Source organism: Alexandromys fortis, unplaced genomic scaffold (assembly GCF_014885135.2).
Source record: "Alexandromys fortis isolate MF-2015 unplaced genomic scaffold, M_Fortis_MF-2015_v1.1 scaffold_103, whole genome shotgun sequence".
Lineage (NCBI taxonomy): Eukaryota > Metazoa > Chordata > Mammalia > Rodentia > Cricetidae > Alexandromys > Alexandromys fortis.
In genome coordinates, this window is record NW_026067978.1 from 2,117,836 (window position 1) to 2,135,065 (window position 17,230).

The window sequence follows — 17,230 nt, forward strand, 5'->3', positions numbered from 1 at the left end:
GCTGGGCGGTGGTGGCGCACGCCTTTAATCCCAGCACTCGGGAGGCAGAGGCAGGCGGATCTCTGTGAGTTCGAGACCAGCCTGGTCTACAAGAGCTAGTTCCAGGACGGGCTCCAAAACCACAGAGAAACCCTGTCTCGAAAAACCAAAAAAAAAGAAAAAAAAAAGAAAATAAACAAAACAAACAAACAAAATAAGAAAATAAAATGTAAGAATTAGCTAGTAACAAGCCTGAGCTATTGGCCAAGCATTTATAATTAATATTAAGTCTCTGTGTGTTTATTTTGAAGCTGACATCCAAAACTACACCTACAGGCCTGTGTTGTCTGCACAGGTTGGGGGTAAAAGGGAAGGGGTTTGTTGATAAACTGCAGCAGTCCTGGCTCACCAGAGTTGAAGAGGTCCTTGGTGGAATATCAATCTGGCCCAGCTGAGGGGCACGCCACTAACCACCAGCAATTGCTAACTACCCGGGCAACCAAATCGCTACCACAAAAGCTTAGGTCTTGGGCCAGTGAGACGACTCGGGCAGTAAAGGGGCTTTCTGTACAAACCTGATAACCTGAGTTCAAACTCCAGATTCCACCAGGAGAGAGCCAGCTCTCAGAAGTTGTCCTTTGACCCAACAAGAGTGCCATGGCATTTATACATACTCAAACATGGTCTTTTCCCAACCATCATCAACCAACTACACCCCCCTCCAAAAATAGTAAGAAAGTCCACTGAGTTTAGAGTCTCTCATCACAGCACCTGCCAAGCCAAGGTGGGAGGTTTTTCTTAAGAGCATTGAGTCATAGACTGACCTAGCAACAGATAGAGAGCTTCGAACACATCTCAAACCACGAACAAAACTGACCTTATCCAGCTTTTGGTCTGAGACCAGCTCTGGATCAACCAGGCCAGAAGAGAGCAGAGGACAGGAGCTGAAGATGAGGGAGAGGGTACCCAGAAATAGTGGGTGTGAGGCCTGGAGGCCCAGAAAGGTAGCAAGGACTTGTGCTGTATTGGGGAAAGGCTGGCCTTGGGTGGTCTGTGATAGCCCCAAACACAGGACAAATCCCTCTCCATTTGTGCAGGAGTCCTGAGTGCACAGGACCAGTTCTGCAGATGAACATGAGACCAGCTTGAGTGTCGAAGCTGCAAACACTGGGATAAGAATATTTGCTCACAAAAACTCAGGGTATTTTGGAAGTTAGACACATTAAAAGGCGCGCGCGCGCGAGTGTGTGTGTGTGCGTGTGTGTGTGTGTGTTTAATACCACTGACCCCAAAGTGAGAAATCTGCTTCCGGGCTTGTTTTCTGGTGCATTCTGTCACTCAGTGCAGCTGGCTGGGAATTTTAAATGATCGTATTCATACTAAAAACGTTAGTTGCAACAGTCAGGCTATTGAGCACAGAACAATGTTCGCATTGTGTCATTTTGTAAAAAAAAAAAAAAAAAAAAAAACATATGGAGATCATATGAGGCCATTGCGGCTTCTAACATTGCGCTTTGCCGCTGTTGCTTTGAACCCTGTGGGCGGGCCCGGACTCCAAAGCCATAGCAGAGCCAGCTCTCTTGGAAGCTACTAATTTCTGCCTATTGCCCTAAACAGTGTCCTCTGCGTGCTTCCGTTACGGTGTTATTAGAACCACACCTGACAGTGCCCACTAAGTCAATGGAAAGTTGTGGATTTCAAAGCACTTCGAAAGGGGTGTGGATAGAGACAACTGCCATCTTCCCGCTAAGTGAACCTTGGTGCTGGGCTGGATTTTTCCAAGGGGGAATAACGAGATTTCTGTGTTCCACCCTTCTAGTTAGCTAGAGCATCCCCCTCTCCCCCATAGAACCACAGTTCCAGCGCTTATCCTCGTGTCTAGCCTATTCTTGTCTCCTTCTTGCCTCGGTTTTTCTCCTGTCCAATCGACGATTTCTTCTGAGGGCACGCAGGAGTTCAAGACAGAGGTTCTGTTTCAGCATCCCAGACCTCAAGATTTTGGAGATACCTGAAACGTGATGCATTGACCCTGCGGCGCACCGCCAGCAGAGGGCACTGTTTCCTTTCCATGGAAGCTTCCACCCACACTGTGACCGCCCGCCGCCTAGCAAACTCGCACACGCTCCAGGCTAGCCTTGGCCTGGCTCTGATTGGCAATGTCCCTATTGGGCTTGAAAGCTGGAACTGAGCCTTTTGCTTCTGTCGGAAAGAAAATCTGACTAACTAAGAAGAAAAAGGCTGGCTCGCTTTTCACGGCCACCAGGCCCACGTTGGGAAATTGTTGACTGGATGAGATGTGCCAGGGAGGGAAGGCGGGGATGTGGACCCAGAGCATCCATCCTGGAATGTATCTATCTGTCCGCCGCCTCCGCGGTTTGAGCGACTTGATGTCGTGAACGCCTCCTGCTGCTGGAGGCGGCGCCCTGGGCTTTGCTGGATGTTTGGCTTGGGCTGCTGTTGCTGGGCAACAGGCATCACCGCAGCCTCCCGCTCATCCCGCCCCCGCTACTCCTCCTCCCAAGAATTTAATTGGTGTACTTTTTTACTTTCATACTGTAAATTGGAAATGGAATGGGGAAGCTGTGTTCCTCTGCGCCCCAAGCTGTCGAGAACATTCTGCTCTTTACAAAATGTTCTTAGGCCTGCGACTAGCGGAAACTCTGGGGGTCCTCACTGAGACTGATGGAGGCGCTGGCCATTCAGATGGCAGAGGCTCCCGGGGGAGGTTAGGGCAAATGCGCTGTGCTCTAGAGAGGTGAATGATGGGGACTGAGAAGAAGACACTCACTGTGAAGAAATCCTCTCAAGACCTTAGTATTATTGTCACAACCAGGCCACTGTCTGTTATCTTTGGTATTTAAGTGTCTCTGCACTTCCCACCAAGAGAATTTGTTTTCCTCTGAGAAAGGAATGGATTAAGGCATATTCTCTCCCCCTCCCTTCCTCTGTTACACCCTGCTCTCTTCTAGACCGTCTCTTTTTCCTCCCTCTTCCCTTTCCACATCCTCTCCTCCCTGGCTCCCTTTCGCTTTCCCTCAGAGGTTCAAGTCCAGAGGTGTGGCGTTCCCCCACGGTGAGGCCAGTTCCTGTAGACAAAAGGCCACCTGGAGAGGAATAACGAATCTACTTATGGAACTATTACAAAAGATCACAAAATTTCTTCCAGAAAAAAAAAGCTCCCCCCTTTAAGTTTTATCTATGTTTTTGTGTGTGTGTGTGTGTGTGTGTGTGTGTGTGCATTTTGCCTGCATGTATGTCTGTGCACTGCATGCATGCTGGCTTTGGAGGAAAGAAGAAGAAATCGAATCTCCTGGATCTGAAGTTACAGAGATGGTTGTGAACCACCATGAGAATGCTGGGAACAGAGCAACCAGGGAGTGCTCTCTACTCCTGAGCTACCTCTTTAGCCCCCCGGGAGCATCTTTATAAAGATTGACAGGGGTGCTTCAGCTCACTTGGTGGACATTTAGGTAGGTAAGCTAAGGATGGTTGAGAAAAACGAGTTAAGAAAGACAGCGTCCACTTGGGAGGCAGAAGCAGGCGGGTATTTGTGAGTATGGGGCCAGCCTGGTCTACAAAGTGAGTTCCAGGACAGCCAGGGCTACACAGAGAGACCCTGTCTTGAACCGCTCCCCCAAAGGAAGAAAGATAACTAAGTGAATAAGGACAGCGGATGCCAAGCTCGACAACCTGAGTGTCATCTCTGCAACCTGCATAGCAGAAGGGAAGGACTGACTTCTGAAAGTCACGTTCTGACCTCCACACATGCGCCACGTCACATGCATGCCCACACACATATGCATGAAATACATTAAAATGTAATAAAAAGCTCAGTGGGGGTGGCACACACCTTTAATCCCAGCACTCGGGAGGCAGAGGCAGGTGTATCTCTGTGAGTTCGAGGCCAGCCTGGTCTATAAAGCGAGTTCCAGAATAGCCTCCAAAGTTACAGAGAAACCTGTCTTGGAAAAAAAAAAACAACAAAGGCAATAAAATATTAAAAAATGATATTGTTGACTCTGAAGATGATAGTTATTATTTTGAGACAGGGCCTCAAGTAGCCCAGGCTAGCCTTGAACTCCATATGTAACAACATTCAGGATGACATTGAATCCCTGATCTTCTGCCTTCATGGGGTTACAAGTATGTACCACCAGACTAACCTTCCACTGATTCTATAGTAAAAAAAAAAAAATTTTTTTTTTGAGACAGAGTCTCACTATGTAGCCCTGACTAGTCAGCCTGGAACTTGCAATGTAGACCAGGCTGGCCTGGGACTCACAGAGATCCTCCTGCCTCTGTCTCTTGAGTGCTGGGATTGAAGACAGACACCATCATGTCTGGCTTAGAATAAAAAACATTTTTCGGTACATAGCAAGTGTATAAACTGACTACATGACCACTCCAAGGTATGGTTAAGTGGAAAGTTTCCTATTGTCGCTATGAGGGAGAGTGCGACCAGAGACATCTGGAAGAGTCCAGAGCAGGCAGAGAAAGTAGTGGATTGCCATGGCCAGCGGACTGGGCCTGCCATGAATGGGGAGAGTGAGAGAGGAAGGCAAAGAGAATTCTAGCGGAGGAGACCGAGAGTGGGCTCAGCTGAAGTAGGAAGGATGAGAAGCTGGGGAGAGGGAAGCCCATGGGCTGGAGAAGTGTAAGGTAAGGGATGGGGGAAGAGCCAGGAAGCCAGCGTGGACTCTGACGTGTGTAACCGGTACTTGTGGTTCTGCAGGAGCCTGGAGGCCAGCATGCATGCTGGTGTGCGAGTAGGCACCACAGACAGCCATTTGTCCCTTCTGCCAGTGAGAAGGGGTTTGGCTCCTTTGGTAATTCCTGAGGAACGCCGGATTTGTTTGATCGCCAGAATTTGGACCTGACAGCGAGACTCCATCTCAAAAACAAAACCTATTTTATGTGTATGGGGGTGTTTTGCCTGCATGTACAGAAGAGGGCGTCAGGTGTCCCGGAACTTGGTCACAGGTGGTTGTGAACAGTCATGTGAGTGCTGGTACTAGAACCCAGGTCCTCTGGAAAAGCAGTCAGTGCTCTTAACTGCTGAGCCACCTTCCAGCCCTGTCGATTCTATTTTAATTAAAGTGCTATCATACAAAGAACTCGAGAGAGTTTCCCTTCTGTGGGAAATCACTTTTTCTAATAGAATGGAGTGTCTTGGTTTGCAAGCACGAACGTGACCAAAGAGTGACGATCATGTAAAGCAAACCCGTGGAAGCGACTCAGAGCCTCTGGTTGCCCCGAGGATCTCCAAGAGTTCGAATTATCCACCCCGAGCTGCTCCTCCTCCTCACAGCCTGCAGGATGGAGGCTGCCAGTCTTCTGTCCCCAGAGTGAGGAGATGGAGTGTGGACAATAGCCCAGAGTCAGTGTTTCCCTTTCTGTCCACGTGATAAAGTGTCCTGACAGAAGCAACCTAAGGGAGTGAGGTTTTGATCAGGCCTGGTCCATCTTGGCAGAGAATTCAAGACCACAGGAGGCCGGAGCAGCTGATCACACTGTATCAGGAAACAGGAATGAATGCAGGCATGGGGGCGCTCTGCTCTCTTTCCTTTCACGCAGCCCAGGATTCCCTGCCCAGGGAAGTGGGTCCACCCCCAATTAAAATCAATTAATATAATCAAGGTAATCCCTGCACAGGCGTGCCCAGAGGCCCATCTCTTAGCTGATCCTAAAGTCTTTCATGTTGCTAGCACTAACCAACAGTCGATAGGAACACTCCTGATGAGACCGAGATGCCAGCTGCCACTTACTGGGCGTGAGCCTGGACAAGTTTGTCCCCACATTTGCAGCCTTTAGTTTCCTGATTTAAAACCTAGACACCGACAGGGTGGGGACATGGCTCAGGACTTAAGAGCTTGCTGAGCCAGCATGAAAACCAGAGTTCAGATCCTGGAACCCATGCAAATGCCAGACGGGCATGGTGGTGCAGCTGTAACTCTAGCCTCTAGGCAGAGACAGAGGATCCCTAAAGCCAGCTGGCTAGGGAGACTAACCATATCCATGAATTCTGGGTTGATTGAGAGACCCTGGCTCAGTGCATAAGGTGAGAGAGTGATTGAAAATTACTTTAGATATCAACCTCAGGCCTCCACATGCATGTATGTGCCTGAACACATGCAAACATGCATGCACATGAGCGTGCACACACAGACAAATGGGGTGAGTGAGGAAAACATCCAGATACTAAGAGTCTATACCATACACATGGCTTGGTTAATAACGGTGACATATTGAAACTGGGCCTGGAACAGACTTAACAGACACAACTTACAGATGCATTACCTGTGCCCTGAATTTTCATCAGCCAGGCAGGGCAGCTTGTTCAAGAATAAACCCCACCTCAGTCAAAGGCAGTACAAAGTGTATTAGCAGGCTTGCCGGGGCTGTGACTCATGTCTAACAACAATTAACTTGTCTTCCATGAAAAGGATTCAATTCTCCTCCTTTGGCAACCTTTACCACCTAAGTTGCCTTAGCAGTTCATCTTTCTATTATATTTATTTATTTACATGTGTCTGGATATATTTTGTGGTGTGTGTACGCATTGGTGTGGGTGCAAATGCGTGTGTCTGCATGCACATGTATGCCCACATGTATGGTTCTCAAAAGACAACCTCAAATGCTTTTCCTTAGATGCTATCCACTTGGGTTCATTTGATTTGGTCTTTTTTTTGTCTCTGTGGATTTTTGTCCATTTATTTCGTTTTGAGACAGGGTCACTTAGTAGCCTGGAACTCTCCAGAGGCTAGGCTGGCTGTCCAGTGACTTCCAGGGAACCACCATCCATTTCTGCTGTCCCAGCACTGAGGTTACAAAGACATGCCACCGCACCTGGCCTCTAAAAATTATTCAGATTTATTTATTTTTGTGCATGAGTGTTTAGCCTGTATATCACCTGAGTGCCTGGTGCCCATGGAAGTCAGAAAATATGTCTGATCAGCCGGGCAATGGTGGCGCATGCCTTTAATCCCAGCACTCGGGAGGCAGAGGCAGGCGGATCTCTGGGAGTTCGAGACCAGCCTGGTCTACAGAGCTAGTTCCAGGACAGGCTCTAAAGCCACAGCGAAACCCTGTCTTGAAAAAACAAACAAACAAACAAACAAACAAACAAAAAAATATGTCTGATCTCTTGAACTGAAGTTCAGAGGTTGTGAGCCACCATGTGGTTGCTGGGAACCAAAGCCCAGTCCTCTGAAAGAGCAGCCAGTGCCCTTAGCCCCTGAGCCACCTCTCCAGCCCCAACATCAAGCTTTGTGTTTGTTTCCTTTTTTTGCAACAGGGTCCCTCTCTGTAGCCCTGGATGGTCTGGAACTCACTTTGTACACCATGCTGGCCTTGAGCTCACAGAGATCCACCTGCCTTTGATTCTCAAGAGCTAGGATTAAAAGCAGGTCCCTCTACACCTGGCCACCAGGAGGAGGGTTTTTTTTTTTAAATGTGGGTTCTTAGCACTGGGCGGTGGTGGCACACACCTTTAATCTCAGCACTCGGGAGGCAGAGACAGGTGGATCTCTGTGGGTTTGAGGCCAGCCTAGTCTACAAGAGCTAGTTCCAGGACAGGCTCCAAAGCTACGTGGAGAAACCCTGTCTCGAAATAAATAAATAAATAAATAAATAAATAAATAAATAAATAAAATGTGGGTTCTTAGTATCTAGTTCGGGTTCATCTGTTTGCATAGCAAGCACTTAACCAACTCAGCTCCCTCTCCAGCCCCCAACCTATGTTTTTCTTTTAAAAATTAAACATAGAGTTCTCGGAAACTTCCCACATGCTGTCGTTCTCACTGGCTTCCCTCACAGTTCCAGAACAGTCCTGGCTTACACGAAAACAGCAACGGTTCCTAACACCCGGGCTGTGAGTTTATTAATTCTTAGCTCTTAGCAAATGATTTCTTTCACTTGGAGGTTTGCAGGATACTGGAGAAATATGAAGATTCTTCCGGCTGCTGAAATAGCTCTCCCGGGAGGTAAGTTCTCAGTAATTGCTGGTTTTTTACTGCTCCGTTAGCTGGGATCCTGTCTCTCAAGACACATCATATCTATGCCTGGGACCTTTGTCATCCCGGCTCAGCCAGGCGCTTTCCCTTCACCGCAGAAAATCTCCAATGTGTCATCCTGTCTCCTGGAGCTTCAGCTACGCAAATTGCTGTGATTATTGCCTTCCCACAATTTCTCTGCAGAGGCAGAAGATTTAATTTGCATTTTAAAATAATTCATGCAGGCTAGAGTTCCAGGCGAAGGAAGAAGAAAGGATCAGCCCAGGGCCTGCATTTATCCGTGGTTCCTGAGTCCTTTGCAGAGAAATCTGAACTCTTTGGATGAAGAATGTGTGAAGGAAGCAGGGGAAATCTGGGGGAAAGGGGAGACATTACATAGATAAAACAGGAGCAGCGTGTAGCTGGTGGGTAATGTTTGCCTAGTAAGGGAGACACCCTGGATTCAATCTTTAGCTCCAGGTAGCTGGGGTAGAGTGGGGTGGGGTGGGATGGTGTGGAGTGTGTGGTGCATGATGGTCTAGCAGCCTGACAACCTGCTTCCTGGAGCTCACAGGGGAAGGAGAGAACCCACCCCTAGCTGTCTTCTGACCTCTGTGGCACATGAGGACCCACATTCCCTCCCTCTCACACACAGTAAGACCAAATATTTTAAAGATTTGTTTTTATTTGTGTGGGGGGGTATGTCTATGTAGAGGTATACAGTCCAGAGGTGCAGGAGGTGGTAAGATGCCTTACGTGGGTGCTGGGAACCAAACTGGGGTCCATCACAAGAGCATTATATGCTTCTAATCGCTGAGCCAATAATATTTCTCCAGCACTGAGCCATTTCTCCAGCCCCAATAATAACAACATTTCTTTAAAAAAGGAAAATCAATTATAGCTAAGAGAAGTGTGTCTCAGACATAGAAACAGGAACTATTTATTTCGTGGCTTTAAATCATCCCATGAATGACTGCTGGACTATCTTTAATGATTTCAAAGGTCTCACTGACGTATATTGGGGGTGAAGTCACACCCTTGTGCCACAAGAACCACTCAGCACGACTGATGACATGCAAACATAGTTCCCAAAGACAGCAACATCATGACGGGATACAAAAAGTTGATTGAGTAAATAGATTTCACATTTTTTTCTTTAAAGGGGGGAGGGAAGGGTACTATTATGACTCTACCATGCCCAGCCGGAAATCTTGGGCATAGCCACGAGCCTGCTCCATTCACAGGAAGGAACAAAGGTCCAGAAGTTACACCGCTCATTCTAGGTCACTGGACCAAGTTCTGCATTGGCTAGTTCAAGTGTTTTTGTTTTTAAATGGATATCATACACTTATTTGTTCAGAACTTTCATATAAAATAACAATCGTTTCAATTACTATTAAACAGTTTTTTCTCATGTAATAATTTTTTCCTTTGATTATAACTTTTCACCCATTGCACAGAAAACCACAGATTCAAAATTCACAATTAAATCACAATTTTAAAAAAATTAAAATTTCATGCCAAATCAAAGTAGCCACCAGTTAGTGTGAAATAAATTTACATTTGAGTAGTTTAAAGTTATTTACCAAAATGTCTCTTTTTCTATCTTTGTTAAATCACACTTACTCCCAAGATGCACTTCTTTTGGTTTGTTTTTGCTTGTTTTGGGGGGTTTGGAGGTTGTCTGTTTGGTTTGTTTTGAGACAGAGTCTCTCTGTGTAGCCCTGGCTGTCCTGGAACTAGCTCTGTAGACCAGGCTGGTTTAGAACTCACAGAGATCTGCCTCCATCTGGTAGGATGAAAGACATGCGCCACCACACCCAATCACACACTTGTTTCGCAATATTTGATATTCACAGTACAATTGGAATTGGTTACATTCATTAGGGTCACAACGGTTATTCCGTGTTCAAGATTCCAGAATCTGTGCTGCCTACAGTGAGGTAGATAAACTTATTTAGTGTTGTTGGCTAGGACTAATTTCCCTCTTTTTAAAAGATAGATTTCCAAAATAGTCAGCAAAAGACTGAAAATGTCTTCTTACTTTGTCTAAAAGTGGGGGAAAAAAACCCAGAATTTCAAAAGGTATTATCAAAGTTTCCATACCTCATTTTTTAAATTTAAAAACAGAATAAAAGCATCCAATTACAAAGACACTACAGATCTTAAAGTCGCCATCTTTGAATATCTAGAGACCCTGACTCCACTTCTGGTTTGGGAATCTGTCCATGCAGAGGCCTCTGGTTAACACCTCCAGGGGCCAGACCAGCTGCTGCCCCTTAACCTTTGACCCTAAACTTCAAGTCTCCTTCCAAGTTCAGACCTGTGAAGTTTCTTCACAGGGACCTCTCTCAGGGAACAAGAATCCCATCTCTATAGGCACATCAAAGTTCAGACAGAAGGTGAAGGCCCATCTGGGTAGAATAGGCTGCGATGGACAAGGTGGGAAGTGGAACAGGCTGCAGGCGTTGGTCCTGTCTTGGACAGGCTTAGATGGTATGGCACAAGCCCTGGTTGGTCAACCAAGGCATTGGTGGCTTCATGGTCATTCAGGTTGGAGGGGGCAGACTGGGCATTAAACCAGCTAAAGGCCCCGGGGTGGGTCGACGAGAGATTTCGGTGAAGGATGGCAGGCCACCACGGATCTTGGTCTTTTTGCGGGGAGCCATGGGGGAGGCACCCAAGAACTTGCTGAAGGAGCTTGACTTCTTCAAGCCACGAGCCAGGTCCTGGAGCATCAAGTCGTCAGCCAGGACGCCCAGAAACGCGCTAGTGGTGGAGCCGAGGATGGTGGCAGCCACCTGTACGGGATGCCTCGACACAAGGCTCCCACTGCCACCACTGGCCCCATCATGCTCCGTCATAGCTTGCAGGCCAGGGTCACCAAGTAAACGACGCAGCGCGTAGGAGGAGCCAGGCCGCAGGTACTGGTAGGCACGACGGCCGCTGTGGTCGCGGATGTGCACTTGGGCGCCCAGGCGCACCACTAACAGCACGGCTGCATCCTCGTGGCCGTGAAGGGCCGCCAGGTGCAGCGGCGTGTAGCCACCGTGCGAACGCGCGTTCACGTCCACGGGCGCGCCCCCACGCCGGGCCACCTCCACCAGCTGTAGAGCCATCTCCCGATCGCCGCTCTTGGCTGCCCAGTGTAGGGCGGTGAAGCCTGACATGAAGTCACGCTTGGCAGCCAGGCCGCGGTCCCGCAAGAGCAGCCCGTGCAGTTGGTGGCTCCAATGGCCGCTGGCCGTGCGCACCAGCCACTCGTGCTCCGTGGGCTCCAGGGGCACCGCAGGCGGTGGCGGAGGCGCGGCAGGCACCTCCTCTGTATCCGGGCTCAGCAGGCGCGGGCCCGCGCGCGACAGGCGCCTGAGATGGGGGGAGCGGCCGGGTCCCAGGTGGAGGCCCAGACCCGACTCCTCTACCGAGAGCCGCCGCAGCAGCATCGGGGAGGCCCGCGGGCTCGGTTCCTCCGAACGCTGCCTGCGCAGGCCTTGCTCCTCCGCGCGGATCCGCAGCGCCGCGGGGCCGGGGACCACGCAGCGCACCGGCAGCATGCAGGGCTTCTGCGGTGGCATTTGCGCCGTGGGAGGTGCAGGCTTCGGGTCTGGCGACTCTGTGCTCGGCGAGGGTGCCCCCGACGGCACACTGGCTGGTACGGCTACCTCTGAGGCTCCCTCCGAGGGCCAGGGCAGCTCCTGATCCTCGGGTACCCCAGCCTGTGGCGCTGAGCTTGATGGAACCCCAAGCTGGGTGACCCCTGAGGGTGGGGGCCCTGAGGCAGGCTGTGGATCCGATGGTGCGGACAAGTCCTCCTGCGGTTCCTCGGACGGCTGTGGGGAAGGGGAAGCTCCGGGGACGCAGGTGTCCTCCGCTGGGACGGCAGTGCTCTCAGCCTGCGTGGCTAGCACCCCAGGGCTGGAGGGGTGCGGGGGCTCTGGTCTCTCCGGAGGTCGCGGTTTCTTTCTCAGCACCACGAACTTGACCCCATCCAGCTCCTTCACCACCGCCACGTTGTTGACGAACTTCTTGAAGCGGTCCCTGCGGGCTGCGCGGCCGCGCGGGTCCCCGGCGTCCAGCAGCGGCTTGAAGCGACTCAGTAGCTCGGAGTTGCGCACCTGCCCGCCGTGCTCCAAAAGGAAGCCCAGCACCGCCGCCTGGCTCACCCCTGCGGCGGCAGCGGCCGCAGCGGCGGCGGCTGCCAGCGCCATACTCGGTCCCTGCGGCTCCGGGGTCGCCCCAGCCGCCTCGCCAGGCTCACCTGGAGCTCTGATCCCCGAAGCTGGACTGCAGTCACGCCCTCCCCGCCGCACTGGGACGCCTCCGGGCGAAGGGCGCTTGGAGCTCCTGCCCTCCGCCTGCACCGGGCCGGGCCCCCAGCCTGGGGGATAGGTTGCTGCCGAGAGGTCCTATCCAATGGGTGCTGGGCTCCATGCCCCTGAGCGGTGCTCGGCTTACAGGTGACAGCTGCCACTGGAGGTACAGAGGGAGTGGGGGAGTGGAACCTCTCCGGGCTACCCCACCCCAGTCGCGGAATTAAAGGCGCAGTGCTGCTCTTCCGCTCCGCTCCTGGTTGCTAGGTGGGTGTGTTCCCTGGGAATATTGCCCTGAATGGGCGAGGCAAGGATATTTATTCTTTCCAGCAGTATTTACCACAAAATAAAAGCAGTATTTTACATAGCATGTCCTTGCAATATATATTGCCTCAATACCTCTCCAATTTCTGATGCATCTCCTACAGGAAAACGGATTCATGAAATTCACAGCAAAAGCATTCGCTGTGTGTGACATTGAATGCACGGCCCTAGAGGCGCAGGAGAGGTTTAGAAAGCAATTTTCTTATGATAAAATAATACTGTTTTAAATGTGGAGCTTTGACATTTGCATTTTCTTTATTATTCATTGAGTGGTGTGTGTGTGTGTGTGTGTGTGTGTGTGTGTGTGTCCTGTAGGTCAGAAGACAACTTGAGACAGTCGGTTCTGGCTTTCCATCATAGGGGCTCTGGAGCGAATTCAGGTCGTCTGGCGTGGCAGCATGCACTTTTCCTCACTGAGATGTTTCAAACACACCCCCTTTCTTTTGTCTCTATATGTACCTCACATATGGAAGTTGGTATGGAACTTGTGATGCCACTGCCTCCGTATTCTGAGTACTGGATTATAGGTGTGCACCAGTATGCTTCCCCTAAAACAGCCCATTTTATCATAGGATTTCAGGAATAAACCCACAGGAAAACACAAAGAAGGAAAAAAATACCACCAGAAATGACCACTAACATTTTGAAGTATTTTCTTCTACTATGTATGGGTATGTCTATAACATTTAAAAATAAAAAGGCAAAGTAGGAACTATATTGGGGCGTTAAACAGGGAACCCAAGGCCCCCCAAATGCCTGACTACACCACCACACCTCCAGGCCAAGCTGTGTTTAAAACTTCGGTTATTTCATAAATATTTATTGAGGACATAGATTGTGCTGGGACCTCTTCAGGCTTTGATGCGTGTTCGCAGAGATAAAAGCTTTGGCCTAGCAGAGTTCATTTATCGGAAGGAAGCAGAAGTGAGGAAGCTCCACGATGTTATGTGAGTTATAGCATGCACCACACACGCTATAGGAAATCGAGGGTGGTCAGACTCCGCGGGGACCGATTGGGAGTTTGAGCCAGGCAGTCAGGATGAAGATGGGGTGGGGGTGGGGGACCTGAAGGAAGAGCTTCAGGCAAGGGAGTTGCTGGGCAGATGAGAAAGAGCCTTGGCTGCTGGGGAAGCCAGGAGGTGGTGGTGGGGGGGGGGTTGCTGGCTTCACTTTTGTTGTTTTATCTTCAACTTTTATTTATGTGTGCAGACCTGGTGGGCACAGGCCTGCGGCCGTGCAATAATGGACGTTAGAGACTTCATCCAGGAGTTCTCGCCTTTTGTTACGTGGATTCTGAGAGGACTGAACTCAGCTCATACACCTTGGCGTGTTGTTTTCTGAGAAAGTCTCTCACCCGACCCATGAAGGCCTCAAACTCCTGCAGAGGCGGTCCTTAAATCCTGATCATCCTGCCTTCACTTAAATGCTGAGAGTACAGGCTTTGACAGCGTACCAGCAGCTGTGTGTGTGTGTTGATCCAACAAGAATAAAATATTCCCAGGATGTCTTGGAACTCAACAGTCCTCCTCTTCTAAGTGCTGGGATCACAGGTAAGTACTATCAAGTTGGGGGTTCCTTGTTGTTTTTGTTTGTTTTGTTGTTGTTGTTGTTGGGGGGGGGGACTAAGTCTCACTATGTAACCTTGACTGAAACTTAATATGTAGACCAGGATAGCACAAACTTACAGAGCTCCACCTGCCTCTGCCAATACCTGAGTGCTGGGAATTAAAGGTGTGTGCCATCAGGCCTGGCCAACTATGCTAGGAGTTTGAATAGTATTTTCATTTATTTATTATTCATTCATTCATCTTTGAGACAGGTTTTCTCTGTACTGTCAGTCTTGGAACTCGATTGTAGACCAGGGTGGCCTTGAACAGAGATACCTGTCTGGTTCTGCCTCCAGAATGCTGGAATCAGAGGTGTGCACCAACATGTCCGGCTAGCTTTTTTTTTTTTTTTTAATGTGCATTGGTGTTTGCCTGCATGTATGCCTGTGTAACGGTGCCAGATCCCCTGGAGTTACAGACAGTTGTGAGCTGCCATGTGGATGCTGAATTGAACCTGGGTCCTCTGGAAAAGCAAGCAGTGCCCTTAAGTGATGAGTCATCGCTCCATCCCGTTGTTGTTGTTGTTGTTGTTGGTTTGTTTGCTTGCTTTTGTCTGGTTTTTTAACTTTAAAATTTTCAGTCTAATTTTATGTATATGAGTATTTTGCCTGCATGTATGTCTGTGCACTACATGTATGCCTGGTGCCAACAGAGGCATCAGGTTCCCAAGAACTTTGTCATGTGGGTGCTGGGAACCTAACTCAGGAAGAGCAGCAAATGTTCTTAACTACTGGGCTATCTCTCCAGCCCTAGTATCTCCTTATTCTACCAAGTAGGGGAACATTTAGGACCATTGTCTTCTGTGTTGTCAAGCAATCAACAAGAGAGTGAGGACAGGCGGGGGTGGAGGTGGGGGGTGGGGAGGGGGTGCACGCCTTTAACCTCAGCACTCAGGGAGGCAGAGGCGGGTGGATCTCTGTGAGTTCAAGACCATCCTGGTCTACAGACTGAGTTCCAGGACAGCTTAGAGAAACACAGAGAAACCCTCTCTCAAAAAAAAAAAAAAAAAAACCAAAAAAGAAAAAAACAAAACAAAACAAAAAAACATAGAGTGCTACCAACATGCTTGGAAGAAGAGTTTGTGTTTCAGCATCTACATTTGTTTTCTGTTTTCTTTGTACATATGTGTAGCGCAGGCATGGTCAGAGGACAACTCTCAGGAAATCAGTTTTCTCCTGCCACCATGTGGGTTCCAGTGGCTGAAGTTGGGTCTGCAGGCTTGGTGGCAAGCCTTTTCACTTACTAGGCCATCTTGATAGCTGAGTCTCTAGAGTTTTTGTTGTTTTTATTTATTTTTTTTTAAAAGCCATGTTATGATACTGGGGCAGGATATAAAGATGGAAAATTATGAGGACAAAGGAAGGGAAAGAAACCTCTCATCCTGGAGTCTGGCTAAGGTCTCTCACAGGCTGAGAATCAATAATTCCGGCACAAATGCTATTTGATATGAAGATTGTAGACAAAGAACTAATATTACTTTCATATATAGATATTTTGCTTTACAATAATATTGAAAAAACATGTTTGGTGGCAAACTCACCTTTAATTTTAGCCCTCAGGAGGCAGAGGCAGGCAGATCTCTGAGTTCGAGGCCAGCTTGGTCCACAGAGCAAGTTCCAGGACAGCCAGGGATACACAGAGAAACCTGCCTCAAAAGACAAAAGCAAAAACACAATAATAATAAGTAATAATAATGAATCAATAGGGCCTAGTTCCTTTCCAGGACATTTTCTGGGACTCTCATCAGCCAGGTTTTGCTTACAGTAGAGACATCCTGTCTTACTATATTCCTGTGACCCCAAATTCTACTAGGTTACCTGTAATCCTATCAGGAGGCCCTCAGGGACCTGTGATCTCTTTAAAGGCAATAACTTCAAAAGTCACCAGCAAGGTGTATCTGGCTATTGTAAAAGAAAATTAAATACTATTTTTCTTCTCCCTCTTTTCTTAAACTTTTATTGATTCTTGGTGGATTTCACAGCATGCATTCTGATCCCACTCATCTCTCCGTCCCCTCACCTCTGCCCTCTGCCCTCTGCCCATGCAGCCTCCCTCCCAAAACAAAACCAAATTTAAAAGAAAAACCAGGGGCTGGAGAGATGGCTCAGAAGTTAAGAGCATTGGCTCCTGCTGGACAGTGGTGGTGGTGGTGCACACCTTTAATCCCAGCACTTGGGAGGCAGAGACAGACTGGATCTCTGTGAGTTCAAGGCCAGCCTGGTCTACAGAGAGAGTTTCAGAACAGGTTTCAAAGCTACAGAGAAACCCTGTCTTGAAAAATCAAAACAAACAAACAAATGAAACAAAAGAGCACTGACTGCTCTTCCAGAGGTCCTAAGTTCAATTCCCAGCAACCATCTACAATAAGAGTTGGTGCCCTCTTCTGGCCTGCAGCAAAAACTGTAATTATAATAAATAAATCTTTAAAGAGAGAGAGAGACAGAGACAGAGAGAGAAGAAAAACCAAAAACAAATCAAACAAAACAAAGAAATGAGGGGCTGCAAGATGGCTCAGTGGTTAAGAGCAATTCCCAGCACCCACATGGCAGCCCTAAAGCCCCATCAAGGAGGAGGTCGCCCCAAGAGACACTCTCAGCACGGTTGATGCACTAGCAAGAGGAATTTTTCAGGGAGGGGGCAGTACAGAATCAAAGGGAAAGTCCAAAAATCATTTGTCAACTATTTTGACTAGTTCATTCAACGGTCAGCTAACTCTACTTGATCAATGCTATGGCAATTACAAGGAGGAACACCTGCAGGTCATCTGCAGGTCATCTCACCCCAGTTCCAGGGTCCGGGTCTATTGAAGAAAGACTACAATGGGGATGGAAAGTACTCAAAGCTCCAGTGCACACATGGTTGGTTACCAGGGTCCTGGTTCCCAGGAAGGGGGTGCAGTAACGCTAAGGTGCCCCAAAGTCTTTCACTTGCAGCTGTCTGTAACTCCAGTTCCAGAGAATCTGATATCATTATACCAGTGCACATGAAATAAAGCTAAAATAAAACAACAACAACAACA

General features: G+C 48.7%; 1 protein-coding gene across 1 annotated transcript; it reads right to left on the reverse strand.

Moving 5' to 3' along the window:
- Positions 1-8,672: 8,672 nt before the first annotated feature.
- Sowaha (sosondowah ankyrin repeat domain family member A) lies at positions 8,673-12,465 on the reverse strand. The gene has a single exon (XM_050157692.1). The coding sequence runs from the start codon at positions 12,176-12,178 to the stop codon at positions 10,520-10,522; it is 1,659 nt and encodes a 552-aa protein (XP_050013649.1). The 5' UTR covers positions 12,179-12,465; the 3' UTR covers positions 8,673-10,519.
- Positions 12,466-17,230: the final 4,765 nt, after the last annotated feature.